Source organism: Schistocerca nitens, chromosome 3 (assembly GCF_023898315.1).
Source record: "Schistocerca nitens isolate TAMUIC-IGC-003100 chromosome 3, iqSchNite1.1, whole genome shotgun sequence".
NCBI classification, from domain to species: domain Eukaryota; kingdom Metazoa; phylum Arthropoda; class Insecta; order Orthoptera; family Acrididae; genus Schistocerca; species Schistocerca nitens.
This window is the reverse complement of record NC_064616.1, coordinates 859,225,496-859,241,316: the sequence shown is the minus strand read 5'-3', so window position 1 is coordinate 859,241,316 and position 15,821 is coordinate 859,225,496. Positions and strand designations below refer to the sequence as shown.

General features: G+C 44.6%; 1 protein-coding gene across 2 annotated transcripts in view; it reads right to left on the bottom strand.

Annotated features, from left to right (window-relative positions):
- Window positions 1–15,821, bottom strand: part of LOC126248888 (uncharacterized) — a 349,630-nt gene that overhangs the window by 36,578 nt on the left and 297,231 nt on the right. For both annotated transcript variants that reach the window (XM_049950347.1, XM_049950348.1), the window contains exon 15: window positions 6,386–6,647. In XM_049950347.1, the coding sequence (XP_049806304.1) occupies window positions 6,386–6,647 (262 nt within the window). The remainder of the gene's footprint in view (window positions 1–6,385; window positions 6,648–15,821) is intronic.

The window sequence follows — 15,821 nt, the reverse complement described above, 5'->3', positions numbered from 1 at the left end:
TTTCTAGACTAAGCTTATTTGCCTATCAAGTAATACAAAGACTTACTGGCCATCAAGTGATGATAGTAGTAGGAGATTTGAGGGCTCTGTTGGCATGTGATCAGCACAAAAACTATTACGTTAACTGAAGGCTCTGAGATTCAGAAGCATTAAAGTGTAACTTGAGACTGCAGTGTACACAGTTCTGCTATAGTTTAGTTTTCTGGGACCTAGCAGGCCAGAGGGACATGTGAAGGGCTGTCTGAGGACCTACTGCCATGTGTAGGTTCCTAGAACATCAGTATTCTGGCCTGTTTAAGAAAATATTGGGTGTAGTAGACTGAGCAAACACAGAAAACACTTTTGTTCTTTGGGGCCCGCAGTGCAAAATATGTCTTTTAATGACATGATTATTTATGAATAATAGCCAGCTACATTTCTATGTAAGTTGTTTATATTTTATCTCTTTCACAGTGAGCCCATTTCGGCAAATTGCCATCCTCAGATGCTCTGTAAATACATAGATAAGCGATGGTCTTAATACATTATGATCCCAAAATTGTAACACAATTATACCACAATAAAACACAACCTGAAAGGCACAATATACATAAATAAGTAACATTAAACATACACACAACAAAAAAGAAGAAACAAAATACATAACCATGACCTATGTAGGAAACACCTCGAACAAAATCAACACATTACTAAACAAAACTGACATCGCATTTGCATTTCAAAACACACAGCCTCAAACACAAAATTCGCAAAGGCACCTCGAAAATTCCCATACACAACAATCCCAGCGATTACAAAATTTCGTGTAACACATGTCACAAATTCTACATAACTGGTAGAAACTTCAAAATCAGATATAAAGAGCACACCAGAGAAAGTGAAGACCACCCATCCACATTTTTTCAGCATTTACAAACAGAGAACACTATGCAAAACCCATAAACAAAGCACTAGAAATCATCATATTAAACAAAAGGGGACATTGATGAACACCCTTGAGGAAATAGAGATATATTCATATGCATACAGCAACCCAACGAATTTACCAAACGAACAAACCGACCTAAAGCACAAAAAGTATATAGAAAACTTGGTTCACATTATAAATCGGTAAACCAGGTAAAATAATAATATCAGTGATTCTACACAACACATATCCATAGTAACAGCAATAACAACATGAGTAGCATAAAACAGAGACAGAACACCAACATAAATCATAGACAACAACAATTATTATGAAAAAATTAAAAATGTAAAATAAAGATGTCAAATAAACTAAAACTAGCTTTAGGAAAAAACATAATTAGAAACAAACCTATATGAAAAAATAATAATAAACAACTGAATTTCACACATTACTTATTTATAATGGTACGTATGTAAACATGTAACATCGCTGACTCATTGTAATCCAAGCTATCAGAAAAGTAGCATACATGGAAAACAAGTAATATTCGATATACGAGGGCAGTTCAATAAGTAATGCAACACATTTCTTTTCTCGGCCAATTTTGGTTGAAAAAACCGGAAATTTCTTGTGGAATATTTTCAAACATTCCCGCTTCATCTCGTATAGTTTCATTGACTTCTGACAGGTGGCAGCGCTGTACGGAGCTGTTAAAATGGCGTCTGTAACGGATGTGCGTTGCAAACAACGGGCAGTGATCGAGTTTCTTTTGGCGGAAAACCAGGGCATCTCAGATATTCATAGGCGCTTGCAGAATGTCTACGGTGATCTGGCAGTGGACAAAAGCATGGTGAGTCGTTGGGCAAAGCGTGTGTCATCATCGCTGCAAGGTCAAGCAAGACTGTCTGATCTCCCGCGTGCGGGCCAGCCGTGCACAGCTGTGACTCCTGCAATGGCGGAGCGTGCGAACACACTCGTTCGAGATGATCGACGGATCACCATCAAACAACTCAGTGCTCAACTTGACATCTCTGTCAGTAGTGCTGTCACAATTGTTCACCAGTTGGGATATTCAAAGGTTTGTTCCCACTGGGTCCCTCGTTGTCTAACCGAACACCATAAAGAGCAAAGGAGAACCATCTGTGCGGAATTGCTTGCTCGTCATGTGGCTGAGGGTGACAATTTCTTGTCAAAGATTGTTACAGGCAATGAAACATGGGTTCATCACTTCGAACCTGAAACAAAACGGCAATCAATGGAGTGGCGCCACACCCACTCCCCTACCAAGAAAAAGTTTAAAGCCATACCCTCAGCCGGTAAAGTCATGGTTACAGTCTTCTGGGACGCTGAAGGGGTTATTCTGTTCGATGTCCTTCCCCATGGTCAAACGATCAACTCTGAAGTGTATTGTGCTACTCTTCAGAAATTGAAGAAACGACTTCAGCATGTTCGTAGGCACAAAAATCTGAACAAACTTCTCCTTCTTCATGACAACGCAAGACCTCACACAAGTCTTCGTACCCGAGAGGAGCTCACAAAACTTCAGTGGACTGTTCTTCCTCATGCACCCTACAGCCCCGATCTCGCACCGTCGGATTTCCATATGTTTGGCCCAATGAAGGACGCAATCCGTGGGAGGCACTACGCGGATGATGAAGAAATTATTGATGCAGTACGACGTTGGCTCCGACATCGACCAGTGGAATGGTACCGTGCAGGCATACAGGCCCTCATTTCAAGGTGGCATAAGGCCGTAGCATTGAATGGAGATTACGTTGAAAAATAGTGTTGTGTAGCTAAAAGATTGGGGAATAACCTGGTGTATTTCAATGCTGAATAAAACAACCCCTGTTTCAGAAAAAAAAATGTGTTGCATTACTTATTGAACTGCCCTCGTACATCTCCACTGTACACATGGGAGAAAGTAATAATTCCAAAACAGACAGGACATGACAGCAACGATGTTACGTACAAGGTAAAACACCTAATGATATATTATAAATTTTCAGATCATAGTTGCAAAACCATTATATTAAGACCATCGCTTATCTATCTCTTTACAGAGCACCTGACGATGGCAATTTGCTGAAATGGGCTCATTGTGAATGAGATAAAATATAAACAACTTACATAGCAGTGTAGCCCAGTGCTTACAAAATTTCGTGTAATACATGTTGCAAATTCTACATAGGGCAAACTGGAAGAAACTTCAAAATCAGATATAAAGAGCACACCAGAGAAAGTGAAAACCATAAATAATCATGTCATTAACAGAAAACACTGTTAGGTCTTTGGACATGGCCAGCTACTTCTGCACACACAAGAATAGCAAGCCTTGTTGTCAAAATCAAGAAAAGATAGTGTATGGAAATCATTCAAGTCTACACACATATACAGTATGTCAATTACGTGGTCCTTAGGCAGACAAAAAATGTGAAGCACCCAGAACAGGAGGAGGAAAGAAAATGGAACTTCATAGGTAGGGCGGGTATGTGATGTTATTCCACTGATTAGAAAATCGAGTCAAATTTACAAAGAACTTCAGAGTGAGCCCACTTAGCAGTCTGATGTTACCTCTCCTCTGGCCTGGAGGATGCATGCACTGACTTGATTGGGAAGGATGTCATATAGCGATATCCTCTCCTGAGGCAAGATGGCCTATAACTGTTGCAAATGGTCATTGAAATCCTGGATAATGGAACTGGAACGAAGTTGGTGCCTGTGCTAGTCCCACACATCTCCTATTGGGGCAAATCTGGAGATCTTGCTTCCCACAAAATTACCTCAACATCACACAGACAGTTCATAGACACACATACCACTTGTGGATGGAATTTCCTTTGAAAAATGGCACCATGATACTGTTGCAGGAGACGTAACACACGAGGACACAGGATGTCCATGACATACCTTTTTGCTATTGGAGTTCTCACAATCAATACCAGCCATCACCTGAAGTTATACCTGATGGCTTCTCACATGCTGACGTCAGGAACAATGCCACTGTGCCTCTCCAAATGATTGGATGAAAGAGACCACTTTCCAGTCACTGCCATACTCACTGATTATGGTCCTTAACCAGCAGCCCATACTTCCTGGTCACAGCACCACTCCAAACACAGCCATTTGCGTTGTGGCATTAATGGCAGCCTACAGTAATTCTCTTGTCGAAATTCTGCTACTCTCTGACCAGTGGTTCAGAATGACACAGAATATTGCTGGGAGTCCATTACTTGTCCTCAGATGGCAGGCACAAATGTGATGGGACAACAGTGTGATTGGTACTTGGTGCACTGTACGGCAGTCTTCCCTTGCGATAGACTTGGTTGACCGGAACCTTGACGACAAGTATACTTGGCCTCACATTATCGTGCAGTCCAACACTGAGTCACTGTCACGTCCAAATGCCCCACAAAACTGGATATTGCACAGTTCGAACAGACGGTCAAATGGAGGTCCACAATGAGGTCCCTTCCAAATTCTGTCGGATGCCGATAACATTGTCCTGTCAGAGTATGTGGTATCTTCATGTCCTTCACAGTGACCACTGAACATGTAATGCCGTTAACACCCCTTCTACAACCTACTAGGCTTGGTAACAACACTAAAGCACTCTTCTGGGCATTCTATTTGTGACAGAGTACTAAAAATGTAATCATTTGCATACCCGGTGATGGTGTGTATGTGTACAAAGTTATATTGACATCTGACTACGTCTTCTGGGCACTTCACAAATTTGTCAAGCAGTATACATAAATTTTTTTTCAGGCTCCCTGTTTTTCTTTTTAGTTACTTCATTTTCAGACACTTTTAGAGACTAGTAATGGAAATAATTGTGAGTATTCATCAATTTAATTGACATGTGATGTTTACTTCGAGTTGAATGTGCTTTGCTATCTTTAGGTTAAGATAAAAAAACAGAATTTTTGCCATATGAATTGTTTCACATGATTTTTTTATTAATAATATGACATACACTTATTATTATTGTTATTATTATTATTTGATAAATTTATTATACAAACTCTGTATTTTTACAAACATATGTGCATTATTTTGAAAAATATGTTGACGACAGTTATGATGGATGATTTTTGTTATTGTTTTGGAATAATTTGTGCTGCTGGTGTGAAGGGACTTCTGTAACATATTTTGTAGAGACTTGTAAAATGGCATTCAGCTCTTCCAGTAGTCTATCACACCAATTAAGAAATTATTTTTACATCTCTCTTGCTGACTAAATCCCCCCCCCCCCCTTTTTTTACAATCTACGAGAACAAGCTTAAACAAAGAAATCTACAGCATCAATGATTCCAAAAGTTTCCATTTTTATCAGAAAGTATGAATTCTTATTACAAGAATTGACCACTGCATTCATAAGTCATTCAAAATCTATGAAAAATAGAACAATTTAGAGAAGCATTTGAAAAGAACAGCAGATTAGGAAAAAGAGCTCTTTTGTGAAGATGGTAGATGATGTGTATGATATACATCATTCAGCTACTTTGGAAAAGATTACAACTGAAGAAGGTCAGGCATTTTCATTTTCATATCTTTGAACTGGAAACTGAAGAAGGGAGACAGATTAATGGATCAAATGAAGGGCAGATTGAACACAAAAATGCTGTTATTCCAAGAAACAAGGAAAGACAGAGGATGATCTGATGGGATGAGAGTACATGATATTACAAAACATGCATGAATAACATGAATGCCTATAGCTTGAGACAAGAGAGGAGGAGGAGCCACAGGCTAGAAAAGCTTGCAAATTTCAATATATTTTTATATGTGTGTTCTCCTGCTGCTGCTTGGTGAGTAGATTTTTATGCATCCAATTACATTACATATAGCTTGAGACCATAATCCAAGGAGAAGTCTTAAGGAGGCCTTTATCCTGCAGTGGATCTCAAATGGCTGCTTAAGATAACACAATAGCTGCCTTCTATGTGAAAATAATGCTTTTTAAATGCGTAATTCAGAAGCACATTTTAATAATTATAGATTAGGAAACAGGTAGTACAAGTAATAGTCTAAAATGACTGTACATATTTAAATCTTTGAACAGTTTTGGTAACATTACTTTCAAAAGAGAGGTTTGTGTTTAAGGTTTCAGATGTATTCATTGTAACAAATGTTTCACTTACATTTCCATGGCTGTATTTCAGACAATCAGTAGATGCGTTCACAATCTCAGAAGTAAAAAATTACAGCTCTAAATCAGAAGGTTTCCTTCCCAAACACCTGGTCCATATAAGTGTGGGCAATGTGGAAATCAGCAACACAAAAAAATAAAATAAAACAAAAAATAAACCTGATTTAATTCAAGGAATACAGATGACCAGCATACCATTAGAATTTTATCTGGACAGTCTCACAGTTGAAGGAGCTGAGGGAATGTTGAATTAACAGCTTGATACTTTAATGTCTTAAAAAAGAAAGTATATAACTATGTAAATAAATTAATCTGTAACTCACTCTTGCTTGATCAATCTCCTCAATGGTAGGTTTCCGTGGAGCCTTTTTTCCAGTGTGCCCAATACGTTCTAGCCTCTTGCAGCTAACTGTGGCATAATGACTTATCTGAACATGAATTGGCCATTTTCCAACTTCTGGGAAATCAAAAGCAGGATCCCTGTGCCTGTTCATGTATCCATCCAGATATGACTGAAATTTTGGGGACGGTGGGAAGAAAGCAAGGCAAATGGCAAGAAGCTCCCATCCACGTCGAAGGCTCTCCCTATAAAAGAATGCATAAGTAATTCAAAGAAAGAGTACATTTCAAAACTTAACAGCCTAGGACTGGCCCCACATCGAAATTAAATGAATGTGAAATTTATCATAATTTATAAACTGAATATTCAACAATCTGCAAATTTCTGCACCAATTAATAAACTACCAGAGACAAATAACAAATCATGAAATATGTAGGTGATTCCTGCAATCAGAAAACTGGACAAATCATTTTTCTAAGTCAGAGTTTCTTTCTTGCAGCCATATATTTTTTTCTGGGTTTGACTTTAACATAATAATCACGAGTAAGTAAATTTTCTTTTATGCTAATTATAGAATTGAGTGGGCTATGACTATGTTAATTGGCACCAAATAATTTCTTAATGTTCCACTTATGCACATCCGATCCGATTGCACTGCTACACAAATAGCAGGAACGACTAATTTGGCTATTAAATGTGCAAAGAATCAATCACATTTTTTTTAAAAAAATGATCCCATTATATAGCTTTCAAGCTATTGCAGTCCCATAACCAGATGGCTTTGTGTGGCCTGATTTGTATTGCAGCTCAGATGGTACTCACACATGACAACCCACCTTGGATCCACCTCAAAGCAAAACAGGCATGTACCGAGGGCTGCTGCCAATCCAGCCATCGGCAACACCATCAAGGTAGATGCATGAAAACATTACAGCAATAACATAAGCACACCGTGCTGTTTTCAACCACAATTCCTGCAGTTGCAATAGATACACATGGCACCAGCTTTGCTACTAGTGGCATGAGATTTGCCACAATTAGCACTGCCACCGTGGGCCCAGATTCTTCCTCCAAAGGTCACATGCTACTGGTCACTGCAGCAGTATTCTTCAACCACATGGCTATAAAGGATATTGCTCAGCCAATCAGAGCCATGCTGACTAAATCCTGCAAGCCCTTCAATTGGAGGTCCCTTCACCCCACTGAAGCTGTAAGCTCCAAACAACTCATTCCAGTTCAACTCGCTGGGCTCAATGTCGGCCTCACCCATGGCCCGTCAGTGTGCCACTCTCTGTCACTTCTGTCTTATGCCAGCGAGGCTCGTGGCCCATCCAACAGAGCTCATCTCTCCGCACTGTCCACAGCAGCTACACTATCTCCAACTGGCTACAAGCTTCTATCTCGCTGCGACCTCTCTCCTGAACCGTCCTCAAACTTTAACATTCTCCATCAATATGGCTGCACTGCAATGCCCCTATGAGAACACCGTCAGTGCAATGTCAGTGATTATTTGTAGATTGGAATGAAGGAGTGTGGATTCATATCTGAATAACTCTTTTATTTTTGTATTAAGTTTACGAGTGTCAATAAAACTCATTATTCTTGCTATCTGGACAATATTAATGGTGTGACTCCCCCAGACGTGACACAAATTTTGGCAAGGAGGATTAAAATTTGTCCCATCAGTGACACTTTTTCATACTCTGTGTGCTTGTCCAGTGTAGCTACCCATCTCTAAGAAAAACTTAAGATGGCTGCAGACTTCAAGCAATGCAGACATGTATTGTGGGCTGTTGCCTCTCCGACTGCTGGTGACACCACTGAGGGAGATGGAGGAGAACAGTATGACAGTAACATAAGCTCACTATGTTGTTGTCAATCACATCTCCTGCAGCTGCCACAGATACATGTGACACCAGCTTCACTGCTAGTGGTGTGAGATTTGCCGCAATTAATGCTGCCATCGCAAGCACTGATTCTTTTTCCACAGGTCGTATGCCTGCTGATCGTCATGGCAGTATTCTTCTACCAGGCAGCTATAGAGGACGCTGCCCAGCCGATCAGAGGCAGTTCACACTGGGAGTCATTCCGGGCCATGCACCGACTGCATCCTGCCAGTCTCACAATTGGAGCTCCCTTCATCCCACCACAGCCATACTCTCCAAGCCATGTCTGAATGCTCACTCCGTGCCTCATTTGAGTTCATCTCATTGGGCCTAACATCGTCCGCTCTTGTGGCCCAGCAGTGTGCAACTCACTGTCACCCCTGGATTAAATGGGCCACGTCTGCAGCCCATCTGTGCAACGGAGCTTATCTCTCCACATTGTTCAATGTGGCCACCTTATCCGCTACTGGCTACGAGCTTCCACCTCTCCTGGACTGTCCTTGACCTTTACTGCTCCCCACCGCTCCACCAACACAGTTGTATTGATGTCACACTTGTAAAAACTCTGTCACTGCAATAACAGTGATTATCAGTGTGTTGGAACCAAATAGTGTGGATTCATGTCCAAATAATTCTTTTGTTGTATTCAGTTTACGAAGTTCATTATTCATGCTACCTGGGGCACATTAAATGATGTGGCTCTCTCAGCTACAACACAAAAGATATTATATGTGGAACTTTGCCATGAATTTTACTTCGGCAACATTTATTTACAGCCTGGATATTATGACTGTATGGTTATATTGTACAAGTCATTGGCAATTTGTACAGATAGACCTGAAAATGGAATTTTATATTTAAAAATCAGTTGTGCTATAAATCAAGAGTAAATAAAGCAGCTGTTACACTGAAAGTAAGTTCTATTTGATTTTTTCACATACAAAAAATGTTTCCCGTGGTGAAAGGTACATTAACAGCTAGGAAAAAACTTGGGAAAAAGTCAAGAGCATTCCACTGTTGGGCAAAGAGAGATTTGAAATGGATCCGCATATCCACAGCTGGAATCGTGAAAGGAAAAGGGGGTTAAGTATCCGCTCCTCTAGCCAAACAGTCAGCCAATTCATTCCCTGGGATTCCCACATGACCCGGGGCCCGGAGAAACACGACTGAACAGGCGGCATGCTCAAGGGCAGAGACAAGGTCATGGATGGCAGAGACCAAGGGGTGATGAGAGTAGCATCGATCGATAGCCTGAAGACTGCTCATGGAGTCGGAACACATTAAAACACTATGGAGAGAGGCCTGAGAAACCAAAAGGAGGGCATTGTAAATGGCTAGAAGCTCTCCTGTAAATACATGATCCTGGCAACAAATGGTGCTCGAAGCTGGTAGGAATTGTGAAAGCGTATCCCACGTTATCAGTAGTCTTAGACCCATCAGTGTAAAGGATGGTGGCACCCTGGAACTCTGCAAGGATGGCACATACAAGACACCGGTAAACCATAGGAGCAACAGAGATCTTAGGACCCTGGAAGACAGCAGTCCTAATCAGTGGTCTAGGCACCATCCAAGGGGGGGGGGGGGGGGGGGGTATGGGAGGAAAGACACGGGGTGCAGTCCAGCAGTCCAGTGAGTGCAGATGGAGATGAAGAGCACAGGGTATACAGGATGGTCAGGGAACTGGTGAATGGCAACTGTGCAAGAAACAAGGAGTTGGCTCCGTCAGATGTGTAGAAGGGGAATACCTGCTTCTGTGAGGAGACTATCAACAGGACTACTGCAAAAGGCAGCACCAAAACAGACACGTACCACAATGATGGACAGGGACAAGGAGTTTCAAAGTGGAAGCAGCTTCTGAGCCATAAACCTGACTACCATAATCGAGTCTGGACAAAACCAGAGCACAGTAAAGATGGAGAAGAGTGGAACAGTCTGCACCCCAAGATGTGTGGACCAGGAGCCGGAGAGCATTAAGCTTCCGTTGGCAGGTAGTCTTTAGGTGACGAATGTAGGGCAGCCACGTCAGCTATGCAGAAGCCCACCAGATGGCGCCTTGGAGCTGGTGCTCAGCAGACAACATCAAGTGCGAGCTGCACCACATGCAAAAATCATCAACGTACAATGCTGGGGTAACCAGAGACCCGAGAGAGGTTACAAGCCCTTTTTTGGCAATGAGGAAGAGCATGACACTGAGCGCAGAAGCCTGTGGGATACCATTCTCCTGAGTGAAGTGCTAACTCGAACCCGGAAGAGCCGGTAAGATAAAAACTCATGGATAAAAATCAGAAGGGGACCATGGAAGCGCCAGTCATGGAGAGTAACTAAAATGTGATGGTGCCAAGCCACCGTGAGTCAGATCTGATTGAAGACCCTGAGGAGCTGTTGCCTCTGGTGAACGTCCAAGTGTTGAATCATCTGATTGTGAATGGAGTCTGGCCCTGTGGCTGTGTCTCGTGAAGAGCAAAGAGCCTGCACCAACTCCCATTCAGTGAAAGGAGCATTGTAGGGCCCAACATGGTGTGGGATGAAATGGAGGGGGGTTTGTTCAACTCTGTGTTTCTACTGGAGAAAGGCAGGAGGATCGAAAGCGGACAATGATGCCATCACAAAGTGTGTCGCAAGGTGTTCTGCGAGGACCAATGGATCAGTGCACAGAGCTCCTTGGATGTTCAAACCCTGGACAGTTGACTGTTGCTCGCGGCCCAGAAGGCTACTGATCTTCGACCAAACCTGTGATAAAGAGGCACATGGCCCCAGGGAGGAAACACAGCACTCACAGCATTCTTTTTATTCTGCTTAGTAATGTGACAAGCCTTAGCACGAAGACGCTTAAAAGTGAGGAGGTTGGTCTGGGAGGGATGTCGCTTAAATCGGTGCAGTGCCCGTCGGTGGACCTGGACAGCGACAGCGATATCCTTGGTCCACCACGGTACCGGCCGATGATGAGGGGCCCCTGTGGATAGGGGGCAGCATTGCTAGCAGCATGAAGAAAAGCAGCAGAGATGAATTGCATGACTTGATCAATGGAATTCAAGATGGAGGTGTCAAAGTGGACAGCAGACAGGTATAAAAGCCAATTGGCACTGCGGAACGCCCAACATGGGGGCCTGTCTGCCTGGCGGCAGCAGGGGAACAATAGCATCACTGGGAAGTGGTCATTGTCACAAAGGTCATCATGGGATGACCAATGTAGGGCAGCCACGAGGGCAGGGGAGGAGATTGCGAGATCGATAGCAGAAAGGTGCCATGAGTGGCGCTGAAGTGGGTAGGGGAACCATCGTTGAGGAGACACAAATCGAAATCCGTGATAAGTTGGTCGATTATGATACCCCAAGGCATTGATGTAACACTCCCCCAATGAGGATAGTGGGTATTGAAATCCCCAAGGAGGAGAAACGGAGGGCAGGAGTTGCTGAAGTATGGTAGATAGTGCAACATAAGTAAGTGGCCTACCTGGAGGGAGGCAGACATTGCAAATGGTGATTGCCAGAGTCATTTGCACCCTAACCGCTATCACTTCCAAGGCGGTACATAGAGGGATCCAGCCACTAAGGACATCAGAGTGAACCAAAGTGCAGACCCCACCAGATGCTATCCCAGGGCCAGCACGGTTCCGACAGAACACCCGATAACCACATAAAGTGGGAGAGTGGTCATCACAGAAATGCGTTTCTTGGAGAACAAGACAGAATGCAGAATAAGAGGAGACAAGGCGTTGCATTTCCGGTAGGTGACAATAGTAGCCATTACAGTTCCACTGGATGAATGTGTGGTGTGAGACCAAGGTAGGCACGAAGGAGCCGAGGAGGAGATCAGGTCATTTGGTCAATTGTTGTCACTAACAAGGATGGGGTGACATCCATAAATAAGATGTCAAACTCAGGTTGCAAGAGGGGAGTTGGCACCTCCGGGGGCACCGGAGACACCTTGTCTTGGGATTTATGTTTCTTCTTCTCCTCTTTCTGAGGTGGAGGAGGACAGGACACAGTGGCAGTACAGGTGTCTGCAAGATCGGGAACTGAAAGAGAGCGGGCGACTTTGGGGATGGTGTGCCTCGTGGTCGAGTGGTGGAAACAGTCTTCTGACCTGAGAGACACCAGGGAGAGGGTTCCCGGGAGGGAGCCCAATCAGTAACTTATATTCTTGAATCTTCTTTTCTCTCTCATAAGCCGAGCAATCCGGTGAGTGAGGGGAGTGGAGGTCAGGACAATTAACACACACAGGTAGCGGAACACAGGGGTTCCCTCACGGATGAGGTGGCCACAGTCACAACACAAAGGGTCCTCTGTACAGCAGGAAGACATATGCCCAAACTGCAAGCACTGAAAGCACCATACAGGTGGAGGGATGTACGGCTTCATGTCACATCTGTAGCACATAACCGTGACCTTCTCTGGGATGGTATCCCCTCAAAAGCCAGGATGAAGGTGCCAGTATCGGTGTGGTTGTCTTTGCGACCCTTCTGCACACGTCGAACAAAATGAACACCATGCCCCTCCAGACTAGCTCGCAGTTCCTCATCAGTTTGCAGGGTGAGGTCCCTATGAAAAATGACTCCGTGGACCATATTCAGAGATTGGTGAGGAGTGATAGACACTGGGACGTTGCCAAGACGATCACAGGCACGAAGAGCTGCAGATTGGGTGGCAGAAGAAGCTTTGATCAACAGGGAGCCTGACTGCATCTTACTAATAGACTTCACTTCACCAAACTTGTCCTCGATTTTTTCCATGAAATCAATGGCTTTGTGGCGGTCAATGTGTCCCCATCCGTTCTAGTACAGACGAGGTAACAGGGGAAAGGTTTCAGCCGAAGACGGCGAGCCTGGCCCTCCTCCCATGGGGTAGACAGGGAGGGTAAGGCTGCCGGATCATATGAGACAGCATTTAAGGATCCTTCACCATTCGAAGAGACGGCCGTGTGAGAACGGCCAAATACATACAAAAAATGTTTCCCGTGGTGAAAGGTACATTAACAGCTAGGAAAAAACTTGGGAAAAAGTCAAGAGCATTCCACTGTTGGGCAAAGAGAGATTTGAAATGGATCCGCATATCCACAGCTGGAATCGTGAAAGGAAAAGGGGGTTAAGTATCCGCTCCTCTAGCCAAACAGTCAGCCAATTCATTCCCTGGGATTCCCACATGACCCGGGGCCCGGAGAAACACGACTGAACAGGCGGCATGCTCAAGGGCAGAGACAAGGTCATGGATGGCAGAGACCAAGGGGTGATGAGAGTAGCATCGATCGATAGCCTGAAGACTGCTCATGGAGTCGGAACACATTAAAACACTATGGAGAGAGGCCTGAGAAACCAAAAGGAGGGCATTGTAAATGGCTAGAAGCTCTCCTGTAAATACATGATCCTGGCAACAAATGGTGCTCGAAGCTGGTAGGAATTGTGAAAGCGTATCCCACGTTATCAGTAGTCTTAGACCCATCAGTGTAAAGGATGGTGGCACCCTGGAACTCTGCAAGGATGGCACATACAAGACACCGGTAAACCATAGGAGCAACAGAGATCTTAGGACCCTGGAAGACAGCAGTCCTAATCAGTGGTCTAGGCACCATCCAAGGGGGGGGGGGGGGGGGGGGTATGGGAGGAAAGACACGGGGTGCAGTCCAGCAGTCCAGTGAGTGCAGATGGAGATGAAGAGCACAGGGTATACAGGATGGTCAGGGAACTGGTGAATGGCAACTGTGCAAGAAACAAGGAGTTGGCTCCGTCAGATGTGTAGAAGGGGAATACCTGCTTCTGTGAGGAGACTATCAACAGGACTACTGCAAAAGGCAGCACCAAAACAGACACGTACCACAATGATGGACAGGGACAAGGAGTTTCAAAGTGGAAGCAGCTTCTGAGCCATAAACCTGACTACCATAATCGAGTCTGGACAAAACCAGAGCACAGTAAAGATGGAGAAGAGTGGAACAGTCTGCACCCCAAGATGTGTGGACCAGGAGCCGGAGAGCATTAAGCTTCCGTTGGCAGGTAGTCTTTAGGTGACGAATGTAGGGCAGCCACGTCAGCTATGCAGAAGCCCACCAGATGGCGCCTTGGAGCTGGTGCTCAGCAGACAACATCAAGTGGGAGCTGCACCACATGCAAAAATCATCAACATACAATGCTGGGGTAACCAGAGACCCGACAGAGGTTACAAGCCCTTTTTTGGCAATGAGGAAGAGCATGACACTGAGCGCAGAAGCCTGTGGGATACCATTCTCCTGAGTGAAGTGCTAACTCGAACCCGGAAGAGCCGGTAAGATAAAAACTCATGGATAAAAATCAGAAGGGGACCATGGAAGCGCCAGTCATGGAGAGTAACTAAAATGTGATGGTGCCAAGCCACCGTGAGTCAGATCTGATTGAAGACCCTGAGGAGCTGTTGCCTCTGGTGAACGTCCAAGTGTTGAATCATCTGATTGTGAATGGAGTCTGGCCCTGTGGCTGTGTCTCGTGAAGAGCAAAGAGCCTGCACCAACTCCCATTCAGTGAAAGGAGCATTGTAGGGCCCAACATGGTGTGGGATGAAATGGAGGGGGGTTTGTTCAACTCTGTGTTTCTACTGGAGAAAGGCAGGAGGATCGAAAGCGGACAATGATGCCATCACAAAGTGTGTCGCAAGGTGTTCTGCGAGGACCAATGGATCAGTGCACAGAGCTCCTTGGATGTTCAAACCCTGGACAGTTGACTGTTGCTCGCGGCCCAGAAGGCTACTGATCTTCGACCAAACCTGTGATAAAGAGGCACATGGCCCCAGGGAGGAAACACAGCACTCACAGCATTCTTTTTATTCTGCTTAGTAATGTGACAAGCCTTAGCACGAAGACGCTTAAAAGTGAGGAGGTTGGTCTGGGAGGGATGTCGCTTAAATCGGTGCAGTGCCCGTCGGTGGACCTGGACAGCGACAGCGATATCCTTGGTCCACCACGGTACCGGCCGATGATGAGGGGCCCCTGTGGATAGGGGGCAGCATTGCTAGCAGCATGAAGAAAAGCAGCAGAGATGAATTGCATGACTTGATCAATGGAATTCAAGATGGAGGTGTCAAAGTGGACAGCAGACAGGTATAAAAGCCAATTGGCACTGCGGAACGCCCAACATGGGGGCCTGTCTGCCTGGCGGCAGCAGGGGAACAATAGCATCACTGGGAAGTGGTCATTGTCACAAAGGTCATCATGGGATGACCAATGTAGGGCAGCCACGAGGGCAGGGGAGGAGATTGCGAGATCGATAGCAGAAAGGTGCCATGAGTGGCGCTGAAGTGGGTAGGGGAACCATCGTTGAGGAGACACAAATCGAAATCCGTGATAAGTTGGTCGATTATGATACCCCAAGGCATTGATGTAACACTCCCCCAATGAGGATAGTGGGTATTGAAATCCCCAAGGAGGAGAAACGGAGGGCAGGAGTTGCTGAAGTATGGTAGATAGTGCAACATAAGTAAGTGGCCTACCTGGAGGGAGGCAGACATTGCAAATGGTGATTGCCAGAGTCATTTGCACCCTAACCGCTATCACTTCCAAGGCGGTAC